Source organism: Vombatus ursinus, unplaced genomic scaffold (assembly GCF_900497805.2).
Source record: "Vombatus ursinus unplaced genomic scaffold, bare-nosed wombat genome assembly UNPS02014809.1, whole genome shotgun sequence".
Lineage (NCBI taxonomy): Eukaryota > Metazoa > Chordata > Mammalia > Diprotodontia > Vombatidae > Vombatus > Vombatus ursinus.
Genome location: NW_020954587.1, coordinates 17,491,763 through 17,504,010, shown reverse-complemented (window position 1 = coordinate 17,504,010; position 12,248 = coordinate 17,491,763). Strand labels below are relative to the sequence as shown.

Below are 12,248 nucleotides of genomic sequence, written 5' to 3'. Positions count from 1 at the left end.
CAGAGAGTTCTGTTATTCCCTTTGAAGAGGTGAGAATAGTTACCCTTGGAGGTGGGATGAGGGAGGTAAATAGAGGGGGCTCAAGGATACCCTTCTCTGTCCCTGTAGCTGTTTATTCACTGGTGTCCTGAAATCTACAGGCTACAGGTTGCTGTCCTGAGCCTGACAATTGTTACCAGCCAGTGTCCCCAAGCTGAGGTTTGGGGGAAGAGCTTTTGGGGTGAATGTGTGGAGGGAAGGTGAGAGGTGAGCAGGTGTTCTGTCACTTGCGTCTGGAGGAGACAGGTAAGACTGGCCTCTGTCGTCCTCATCTTTATGATCTCAGAAGCCTGTTCATGATACTTATATCACATAAAAGGGGAGCAGGAGGTGGGATGGGGAGGGGGAAGGAAAGGTACAAGTACCCTTGACATCATGGAAGTTGCAGTCAGAGTCCCAGTGTCACAGTGGACAGTAGCCATGTCCCTTGTGTCCTGTAATGGTCTCAGAAAAGTCTATTCACTCGGATGGAATTATCTCCAGGAATTATCTCATAGAGTGATAGATGACTGTTTGAGACTTGGCTTCTAACTCAGTTATGTTGGTTCTGTGATGTCTCTTAAATGATAGGGCTGTGCATTTGAGTGACTTTCTTTTGCAAGTAAATTTTTCTTGATATTGCTATCCTGGCCTCTATGTCCATTCCCCTCCTGGAGTCCTATGGGCTTTGCTAAGTCCATGCCTACTGAGGAACTGGTGATGATGAGGAAGAAAGAAGATGTGGCCTCCGGGGAGCGAGAGACCAGAGCTCCTCTGGCATCCCTCTGACCTGCTACACCTGATTATAGAAGTCATACTGAGACTGAGGCTACAGAGGGCCGTCCCTTTAATGTGAGAATAAGGCTGGAGGAGCTGAGGCCCTCCACCCAGAGCAAATAGATTTTCATTTCCTATTGATCAGGGAAGGCTCCAGTCAAAATCTGATCTGTATTGAATGTAGGAAGGGATCCAGGGTAACAGGCTCCTTCTTCGCATACCTGATAAAGAGGGGATTGAGCAACAGTCCAAACTCTTTCACTGCTTTCAAACAGACCTCATGGAGATTGCAGGGATCGGGGAGGGCTTATCTGGGAAGGCCCTGTTCAGAGTCTATGTTCAGGGTTTGGACAAGGTGAAATTCAAGGAAATCAGCCTAGACTACGCCCTGTACTCATATTCTGATTCTTAGTAGTCACTTCAGTTTCTTGGTGTTAAGGGGAAGTAAGGCACAATCCAGGCATTAGCCATTTTGAAGCTAAAATTATGAGGACACTGATGGAGACCTCGCTGTCTAGCTGGACAAGGCCATTGTCCTTTATGGGCATGCACCAAAGCCATGAATTCTGAGCTTCTAGTTGAGAAGGTAACTGGGCCCTACCTATGGCCCAGGGGTTGTAGCTTTCTCCACTGGCCCTTCTTTTGCCTAAGACAGAGCCATTCCACAAATGACATCCCAGTTTGGCAGCTACTGCCTGGGCCTCCATGTCCGTTGCCCTCTGCAGGACTGTGCTAAGCCCATGCTAGCTGAGGGGCCCAGGCCCTGGCAGCCCACCATCCTGCTCGTGGGATTACAGAACTGTGCAAGGAGGTTGAATTAAATGAACCTCTAAAGTCCCTTACTTCTGGGCTTGTAATTAATAAAAAATACAATTTTGCTTTCATGTCAAAAGCAAAGTTGTATTTTTTATTAATTTAGGCCTATCCTAATTGTTACTTTAATGATTTGTGTACTTTCTGTGTCTAAACTGTTACTAACATGATAGCTTCCCTGAGGGTGAGGATGGTTTCTTAATTATCTTAATTATTTTTGTATCTGCATAAGATTTTACAAAATATCTTGGCACTTAACACATTGAGTAAAATTGAATTCTCCTTGGAAAAAAGTTACTAATATATTTCATACAAGGAGCCATATATGTGCCAATCCTTTACCACATCCAGGTTCTATACTTAGGGAAGAAAGTGTACTTGTGGCACTGGGGGCTGGTTACTTAGCCTGTAAAATCAAGGTCAGGAGAAACAGAACTTGACATCTCATAGAGTGATAGATGACTGTTTGAGACTAGGCTTCTAACTCAGTTATGTTGGTTCTGTGATGTCTCTTAAGTGATAGGGCTGTGTGTTTGAATGACTTTCTTTTGCAAGTAAATTTTTCTCGAAGAGAGTTTAAATTTGTTTCTTTTTTTGCAAGCCGGGAGAGCTGATTATTTCATTGCCTGAGAAGTGCCTGCTCACTACAGACACTGTAATTAAAAGCTACTTGGGAGATTACATTACTAAGTAAGTAATAATACATACATTCTCATAGTGGAAGTAGTTTTTTTTTAATAATTCTTAATAGTTGGTTTTCTTAATAAGTCTTAATAGTTGTCAGTTTAAAAAATTTGACAAGTTGGACTGCTCTTGACAACATTAAATTGTGATTATAAAAAGCTGATGTTTCCTGGCAGTTTGTTCCAAGAATCCTAGATTTAGAGAGGAAAGGGTCCATAGAGCCCCATCCAATCCATTTTACAGATGAGGAACTGAGGCTTACAGAGTGACTTTATTGTTGTTCAGTTGTTTCTGACTCTTTATGACCCCCACCCCAGTTGTTGTCGTTTGTTTTTTGTCAAAGATGCTTGCTATTTCCTTCTGCAGCTCGTTTTACAGATGAGGCAACTGAGGCAAAAGGGTTATGTGACTTGCCCAGGGTCACACAGCTAGCAAATGTCTGAGGCCAGATTTGAACTCAGGAAGACAAGTCTACCTGACTCCAGGCCCAGCACTCTATCCACTGCCCCTCCTTGCTGCCCAGAGTGACTTGCTGAGGTCAAACCCAGTTCTTCTGACTCCACATCCAGCTGAAATTATTTGAGGGTCCTTTATTTGCTATTGAGCTCTACAGTTTCTTGAAGCCTTTGACAGATTTGAAGCACCCTTGAAGTAATGAAGGACCTGGACTTATTTGGCCTAGAAGAAAGGATAATTTTTGGACACATAAGTTCTTTTCTTTTTATCTCTTTTGAGATACAGACCTAATACTGGTATTGCTATGTCAAAGGGTATAACCCTTTGGGCATAGTTTGAAAGTCACCTACAATGCATTTGTGTCTCAATTTTCCCACATCCCTTCCAACATTTGTCATTTTTCTTTTCTGTCATATTAGTCAATCTGTTAGGTGTGGGGTGGTAGCTCAAAGTTGTTTTAATTTGCATTTCTCTAATCAGTAGTGATTTACAGCACTTTTTCACATGACTATACATAGCTTTGATTACTTCATCTGAAAATTGCCTGTTCGTATCCTTTGACCATTTATCAATTGAGGAATGGCTCTTATTTTTATAAATTTGACTCAGTTTTCTATGTATTTGAGAAATGAGGTCTTTATCAGGGAAACTTGCTGTAAAATTTTTTTCCACAGTTATGATTCCTATGTATGTTCCCCCATCCTATTTCCCCTCCTGTTTATCCTACTCTCTCTCTCTCCTTTCAACTGTCCCTTCTCTTTTTGCTTCTGACTTTTACCTCCCCTAATCTGCCCTCCCTTCTATCAGCCCCTCCCCCCACCCCCTTTTCCCCTTCCTCTCCTACTTTCCTGTATGATAAGATAGATTTCTATACCTAACTGAATGTGTATGTTATTTTCTCTTTGAACCAGTTCTAATGAGAGTAAGATTCTTGTGCTCCCACTTACCTCCCCTATATTCTCCTCCACTGTAAAAGCACTTTTGCACCTCTTCTATATCAGATAATTTACCCCATTCTACATTTCCTTTTCCCTTTCTCCTAATAAATTCCTTTCTCACCCCTTAATTTTATTTTTTTAGATAATCATCCCGTCGTATTCAAGTCACATGTGTGCCCTCTGTCTATGTATACTCCTTCTAAGTGCCTTACTTAAGAGAAAGTTTTTAGGAATTACAAGTTTTGTTTTCCCGTGGAGGAATGTAAAAAGTCTAACCTTATTGAGTCCCTGATGAGAAGAGGGCCTTGTAAAATGAACCAGATCCTGATACGTCCTCATGACCTTTGACTGATGCCATAGTATGAATACATACTACCAGGTGGCCCATTCTATGTCACTTCAAGTGAAGGGAAATAGTTTCTAGGTGGTAGCAGATTATGAAAGAACATATTAAAATTAGAGCATTAGCCTATTTCACATTTTATAGAAAAACTAACTAATTTTTCAAAATCTCTACTTTTAAATAGGTGGACACCTCCTATATCTCCCTTGTTGGCCCTGTGTGCCTTTTTGATTTCAGAAAAACATGCAGGAAACAAGTCTCCCTGGAAACCCTACCTGGACGTTTTACCAGAGACCTATACTTGTCTTGTCTGCTTAGACCCACAGGTGGTGAGGCTTTTACCTAACCCTTTAAAAACGGAAGCCCAAGAGCAGAGGACTCACGTTCAGGAGTTGTTCGATTCTTCCAGAGGGTTCTTTTCTTCTCTCCAATCTTTATTTACTGAGCCTGTGGAACACGTTTTTCATTATAATGCTTTTCTTTGGGCTTGGTGTACCATTAACACCAGAACAGTGTACATGAAACACGCACGGAAGGAATGTCTTTCGGCAGAGCCAGATGTATATGCTTTAGCTCCGTATTTAGATCTGTTGAATCACAGCCCAGGAGTTCAGGTAAGAAATGTATTTTGCTTTTTAGGAGGAAGACCAACATACATATAGAATTTGACTTTGTGTAGCAGGTGGAATCAAAAATCAATCAACACAAATTTGTTAAGTGCCTACTATGTGCCAGGCTGTGTGCTAAGCATTGGGAGTACAAAGATTGAAACAATCCCTACTTACAATGAACTTACATTCAAGTGAGGGAGATATCAAACACATCTAAGTGTATATACATACATACATACATACATATAATGCATGTACATATACATATATTTATATGTGCTTGGTGTCTCTGTATGCACACATGCATACACATGTATGTATACACATATAGACGTGTGTGTGTATATACATATATATACACATCCATGCAATATATAGATAAAATAAATACAAATATATACAAAATAGTTACCTACAAGGTAGTTTGAGAGAGTGAACTTAAACTAGTTGAGTTTCTCAGGAAAGGCTTCTTTCAGGAGATGATGCTTAATCTTTGTCTTTAAGAAAGAATGGGGCCCTGAGGGTGAAGGATAAGGAGGAAAACATATTCCAGACACGTAGGAGAGTGTGAGGAATAGCCAGAGAATAACATCTGATGAGACTGGAAAGGTAGAGTGTGGTAAGATTGTAGAGGGCTTTACAAGCTAAACATAAGGGTTTGTATTTTTTCTAGAGGCCACAGGGGGTCTCTAGAGGTAATTGAGTAGGGGAGGCATGTCAGACCTGCTTTGAAGGAAAATTACTTTGTTGGCAGTTTCTCAGATAGACTGGAGTGAGGACCAGAGAAAGACTTGGGGCAGAGAGACCATTTTGGAGATTGTTGTAATAGTCAAGATGAGAGTCAATGAGGCCCGGACATAGGATGAGCAGGGATGCTGGAAAGAAGGGGGTGGAGATGAGATGAATTGTAGAGGTAGAAACTGTAAGCTTTGGTGATTGATTGGATATGTGGGGGAAGGAAGAGTCCTGGATAATGCTTAGAACTGTGTGTATGTAAGAGCAACCTGGTGCCAGCAAAATTGTTTTCTCTCTCTTTTTTTTTTTTTTTTTTTTTTTTTTTGCTTTTTGGTGAGGCAATTGGGGTTAAGTGACTTGCCCAGGGTCACACAGCTAGTAAGTATCAAGTGTCTGAGGTCGGATTTGAGCTCGGGTCATCCTGACTCCAAGGCAAGCACTCTATCCACTGTGCCACCTAGCTGCCCCATTTTCTCTCTTTCTAAAAAGCTCCTTTCCTCCCACATGCCTCTCTCATTGTGGTCCAAGTGCCTCATGCTGCTCAGAGTCCCCACTTGCAGCAATCTGGTATTGCTCATCACTCTTCCATGTTCCAAAATAATTCTTTCATCATTCTTCCCTTTCCCTGGATTCCCCCATTGAAACTCTGGTTCCTTACGCGTGCTGCATATCACAGCTAGTCTTTAGGAGGAAAGGAATTTCATTAGATCAGTGACCACTTAGGTATAAATAACTACTTTGTGGTTTGATCCGTGGACATAGTTCATGAGATCAGGTTACCTGTAGTTACGGTAGTTAGTGGACAGACCTGATTGTGCTGAATAGAGCTGCTTTATGTTGCTGTTCAGATTTTGTTATAACTACAAGGTGCTTTGCGATTGATAAGGTATTCTCCTTACAACCTTTTGAGGTTGGTACTCATAGAAAAGATTCCTTGGTCTTTTAAATAAAGTGGTCAGTAAAAGTACCAATATTAAGGTGGAGAGTGGGTAGAAAAGAGAATGACTGTTTTGACCTGTATAATTTCCCCATTGTAGTATTCTGGAAGGAATACTAGATTTAGAGTCTAAAGACTTGGTTTTAGATACATGCTTTGCTCATCTGTAAATGGGGATAACTTATACTTGAGTTGTTGTGAGGAAAGGGTTTTGTAAACATTAAAGTGTTATATAAATGTATTGTGATCTCCTGGTGTGGGGGGGGCCATCTCAAAGAATTCAGAGTCAGACTGCGTCTGATCCAAGTATAGGCATTTATTGGGAATTATACCTCCAACGGGCTGGATTCCAAGAGGAACCAGCTGCTTAGTAAGACAAGACAGACAGTTTTATAGTGTAATGATGGTGATTACGCAACAGAAATTATTAATATTAAAAAGGCAGGAGGGATTTGTTAAGGAATTAGGTAATGGAGAGGGGTTTGTTAAAGAATTAGGTAATAGGGAGGGGTCCCAGACTCAATGAAACTGTGTGCAATTATCCACAATGCATACAGAAAAATCCACGACTGGGGAAGCAGGTATGTGTTGTAGTGATATTGTAATAAAACTCTCTGTGTAATAAGTTTATTGTAGATCAGTTCTTTACTATTACTGTGCAGGTGCCTACTTAGGGAAAGTCCTTTCTATTGTTTTGGGGCCCACATCCTGCTCAGGCATCCTGGTGGTGCTGCTTTCTGATTGGCTGGCTATTGTGGTCCTGTCTGAGATTAGATGGATGTGGTTGTGGTTGAGTGCATGGACACCTGTTGTTTCTGTGGGAAATATGAAGAATGGGTATAGAGGCAGTGGCTAGGATCCCATAACGTGGACACAGCTGCTGTTTCTGTGAGAAATGTGAGTTCATGGACACACTTTTTGTTCTAGTGAGCAGTGAGGCATATGTGAGGAAGTTAGGACATTGAGTCTGGGGTGGGGAGGGGAGGGAGGGGCAGTGGGCCTACTATTCAGTGAGGCCTGTGGTGTGGTTAAAGCCAGATTGTGTGATTAAATCAGGACGTGCCTGAGACCCATAAGGAAGTTAGAATATCGGGGCTGGGGGTTGATGGGGTTCCATCAAATATATAATTCCATCCCTTATTGCCCTCCTAAAGGCAGCAGAATTAGGTTGGGTATTATGAGTATCTGGGTTCTTGCCAATCCTTAGCCTTCATGAATCTTTGAAATTCTCTTCTTCATTTACTATTCCTAGCTAGCTAGCATTCAGTAGCGCTTTAAAGTTTGCAGAATGCTTTACAAATATTGTGAATATTATATCATTTGATCCTCACAACAACCTTGGGAGGTAGGTGCTGTTATTATCTCCCATTTTACAGATGAGGAAATTAAGGCAGACAGGTTAAGTGACTTGCTCAGGGTCATACAGCTAGTAAGTGTTTGAGACTGGATTTGACATTCCTGACTCCAGGTCCCTTGCTCTATCTACTGTACCACCTAGCTACCTCTGTTCTGAACAACATCTACAATTCAGTGGTAATCAGGTATCTTGAAAAGGGCTGCTTAGAGTGAAAATGTTTTAAAGAAGACATTTTGTTATGTAATACATTAATGGATGATAATCTCATCTCCTTCATTTGGTAGTCTACCAGTGTGCAGCTAATGATGATGCCTCCTTATACTACTATAGTATTGCATGCTTTCCAGCATGTTTTTTCTACATGTGATCTTATTTGGTCCACGTAACTAACAAAGAGGCAAATAGAACAATTTTTTCCTGAGGCAACCAAGGCACAGATAAGTTAGGTGTCTTCTTTCATTCTCCATGAGTATAGTATTTAATCACAATTGTCTTCTCTACCCCAACCACCATTTTCATCCTTGGTAAATTCAATATTCACATTGATGCCCCTTCAAACATTCTTATTTCCCATTTCATATTTTCCTTAACTCCTGTTACTTCTTTTTACACGCTGTTACTGCTACCCACGTTGATGGTTGTACCTTTAACTTCACTATCACCCCACTCTCCATGATCTAGAACTTTTTTTTTTTAATTAATTAATTTTTTGTTTTCAACATTCACTTTTATAAGATTTTGAGTTCTAAATTTTTCCCCTCCCCAAGATGACCTGCATACATATATAATTATATTAAATATATTTCCGCATTAGTCATGTTGTGAAAGAAGAATCAGAACAAAAGGGAAAATACACAAAAAAGAAAAAAAATACAAAAAAAAGAAAATAGTATGTTTCAGTCTACATTCAGACTCCATAGTTCTTTCTCTGGATGTGGTTGGCATTTTCCATCATGGGTCTTTTGGAATTGTCTTAGATCATTGCATTGCTCAGAAGAACTAAGTCTATCAAAGTTGGTCATTGCACACTGTTGCTGTTACTGTGTAATGTTCTGGTTCTGCTCACTTCACTCAGCATCACTATGATCTAGAACTTTGACATTCATGTCTTTGAATTTTCTCTGTCTGAGCATTCGTCTTCTCTCTGAAGACTTTGGTCTATTACCTAGAGTCCAGCCTTTTTCCTTCACAGGATCTTTTTGTTAACCCATTTAACAAGGCAGTGGCCCCTTGGAATTCCTTTCCCCCCTGTCCTTCTGCTGTCCATGCTCTCCTCACTGGGTCGTGGCCCCTCGCCTGTCTATCCCATTGTCTTCTGCCTCTCTGCTTAGACTGCTGTACGCTGCTAGAGGAGGTCATGGGACTGTGTCAGTTGGATTCACTACTTAACCTCAACTGAGACCTCCATCTTGTTTATTCATCTGATATCCAATCACAGTCCCTTCAGCAGATATTCTAAACACTAATAATCTTTGATAAAACAAACAGAACTTTCCTTTGACCCTTCTCTCTTCTTGTGCTATCATCCTATATCTCTTATTTGAACCATTAAACTCTAGGAAGAGTAATTTGAATTAGATGCCACCATATCTCTGTAGCCCCAATTTCTTCCTTTTGATCCATCCATATCTTTAACTGTACTCTGGACAGTTTCATTTTGTTTTATATCTGTCTCTCTAGTATCTAGTATAGTGTTTCGCTCATAGAAAGTGCTTGACAAATGTTAATTGAGTTTAATTGTTCAAGTTCATTGAGCTTGTTAATCATGAGGCAGAATTATAAGCTAATTCTCCTTGTTTTGTTCCCTTTATAGTCATCAATGCCGTAGCAATCAAGGGTTAGTGTGGACAGCTTAGCCTGCAGGGTTAAGCAAATGTGTATGCTAATGTATCCAGCTAAGGAGCTGATGATCTGTGACAGAGGCGGGGCATGAAATGATTTTTAGTGGTACAATAGCTAGATAGTGGAAAAAGGGAGGCAGAGCCCTAGACCGCATTGTGAAAGGGGTCTATCTCTTAATGATCAGAAGAGTCCTGTTACAGAGAGGAAGCTATAGGCTTCCTGTGTCTTCAGATTTGTGAATAAATTTATATTCATTGGTGAATAAATGAATATAATAAGTTTAGATAGTTATATATACATGTATATGTATGTGTATTTGGACTTAGTTTTCTCATCTGAAGAATGAGAGGGTTAGACCAAATAATTTCTTAGATGCCTCTGAGCTTTGAAATTCTGTCATTACCAATAGAATAACTCATGAATGGGTCTTCTCAATGCAGTTTTGGAAGAACATAATAACCTTAAATAGAGGAGAGTTAAGATTGTCAGTACAACTGTTGAAGATGTCAAATGTCTTCTAGAGAAGAGCAATACAGAAAGATGCTGTGAACATAGTAGAGGCTGAATAAAATACTTTGTGACTTTGCAGTCGTTAAAGTGTATTTCATTTTTACTTAAGTTGGTGGTGCCTTTATGTTCCATCCTTGGGATGGAGCAAACCAAGATTGTGCTGCCCTTCAATTAGGTTCGACTGTGAACCTAAGGTCCAAATTTCTTGTCCGTGCTTTAGGCCTGAAGTGTTCTTAAAACGAACTCTTAGATATATTCCTTAGTTTCCTTTCTGGCCTGGGAATCTATTGCTAGGCATAATATTCTTTTCACTTAAGGAAAATTCCCCTATTCATACCCACTTCTTAGTCTATAGAAGAAGGTTTTTTTTTCTTCTTCTCAGTATATTTCTTCATATTTGCTACCTATAAGCTATGAACATTTGCCCAAAATCTGTAGTTGTTTTTAAACCTTATAACTAGACGTTGAAGCAAGAAATAGAACTTTTTCTTCATTTTTTTCAGTACCTAAGAAATTACATCTACCAGTGTTCTTATTATAGCTGTGTATTTAGGGTTAAAAAACAAAATCAGATCTATGAGTCTAATTCTGTCTTAACAAACAAACCAAAAAGCTCCCCAAAAGCCCCCCCCAAATGTTTTGTTGGTAACTTTTGTCTTTACATCAGAATCGTTTCGGTTTCCCTAGACCTCTAAATCAAGTCTTCCTTTGTGACAAAGAAAAATAACCAAGCAAAATCATCCAGTGCTATGAAATTCTATGACAGTATATATGATACTCAATCCTAGCAATCCCCTGTCTCTGTGAAATGGAGGGAGACAGGTAGGTTTTGTTGTCTGTTCTCTGAGACCATTGCTTTTTCAGTTATTCAGAGTTTGACTTCCTTTTGGTGATCTTTCATATATGTATTACTGTAGTCATGAGTATTGTTTAATTGCAAATTTTGCCCTGCATCAATGCACACCAATTTTTCTGTGTTAATCTGGTTTGTTCATATTTGTCGAATGAACACAGTAATATTCTATTATGCTCATGTATCACAATTTTTTCAGCCATTCTTCAGTTGTTGGGGACCCATTTTATTTCCAGTTCTAGGAATTCTGTGGTGAAATTTCAGTATGAATTGGGCCTTTATTTCTGTCTTTGACTTCTTTGGAGAGATCTGGAACTGTAGTGAAACCATTGGTTCAAAGGGTATATATAAGGAGTTTAGTCTCTTTTCTTGCATGATTCCCAAGTGATATCCAGAATGGTTGGGCTACCTCATAGCTACACCAACAATGTATAATCTTTACCTATGTTGACTGTTCCTTTTTTTTCAATCTGCATGGAAAATTGAAAATTGATTTGAGATGAATCTATGTTCTTATGTGGACATTTATAGTTTGCAATTCTTAAAAAAAAACTGTTCATATCTGGGTAATCTAGATTTTGTAGATTTCATAATACTGATTTCTCTTGGTTCTCCTCCCAGCTATCTGACCACTTCTTAGCCACTTTGCTTTATCATTGGTATGTATTCTGTCCCTAACTTCTTCCTTCTAAACATATATACATGCACTCTTACATTCTCTTTCTCTCTTTCTCTCTGTCTCTCTCTGTCTCTCTCTCTCATTGTCTCTGTCTCTCTTTCCCTGACATGGGTTTAATAATCTCTGTGATTACTCTCAAATCTCTATATCCAGCCCTAGTCTTTTTCCCACCTCAAGTCCTATATTACAGACTGCCTGTAATAGACATTTTAACCTATATGTTTTCAGGTCTTCCTGAAGTCTTCCGGACTTCAAATCCAGCCCTCCCTCCATTGCACTACATAGCTACCACCACATTCACTAGATTATTAGCTCCTCAGAGGCAGGGGGACTTTAGTCCTTTTCACCTTTACCTTATTATTAGTACTTAGCACATAGTAGGTGCTTAATAAATGCCTGTCAGTTGATATAATTTAACCACTTAGCCACCTTGGAATTAATCATGTCTGTTAAGTGTGATTTTAATCTGTTTTTCCTTTGTAGGTAAAAGCAGCGTTTAATGAGGAAACTCATTGTTATGAAATTAGGACTGCTTCACATTGCAAAAAATATGAAGAACTGTTCATCTGTTATGGCCCTCATGATAACCACCGACTGCTTTTGGAATATGGATTTGTTGCCATCAATAATCCACATAGTGCTGTTTATATATCAATAGGTCAGGTAAAGTTTTTTCCTGTGCACATGATGTGAGT

At 39.6% G+C, this 12,248-nt stretch overlaps 1 protein-coding gene across 7 annotated transcripts in view; it reads left to right on the top strand.

The window, feature by feature from the left end:
* Positions 1 to 12,248, top strand: part of SETD4 (SET domain containing 4) — a 36,119-nt gene that overhangs the window by 13,954 nt on the left and 9,917 nt on the right. For 6 of the 7 annotated variants that reach the window (XM_027875634.1, XM_027875633.1, XM_027875635.1 and 3 more), the window contains exons 5-7: positions 2,210 to 2,298; positions 4,214 to 4,643; positions 12,037 to 12,211. In XM_027875634.1, the coding sequence (XP_027731435.1) occupies positions 2,210 to 2,298; positions 4,214 to 4,643; positions 12,037 to 12,211 (694 nt within the window). Of the gene's footprint in view, positions 1 to 2,209; positions 2,299 to 4,213; positions 4,644 to 12,036; positions 12,217 to 12,248 lie in introns of all 7 variants that reach the window. The other variant, XM_027875636.1, reaches the window with a different exon arrangement.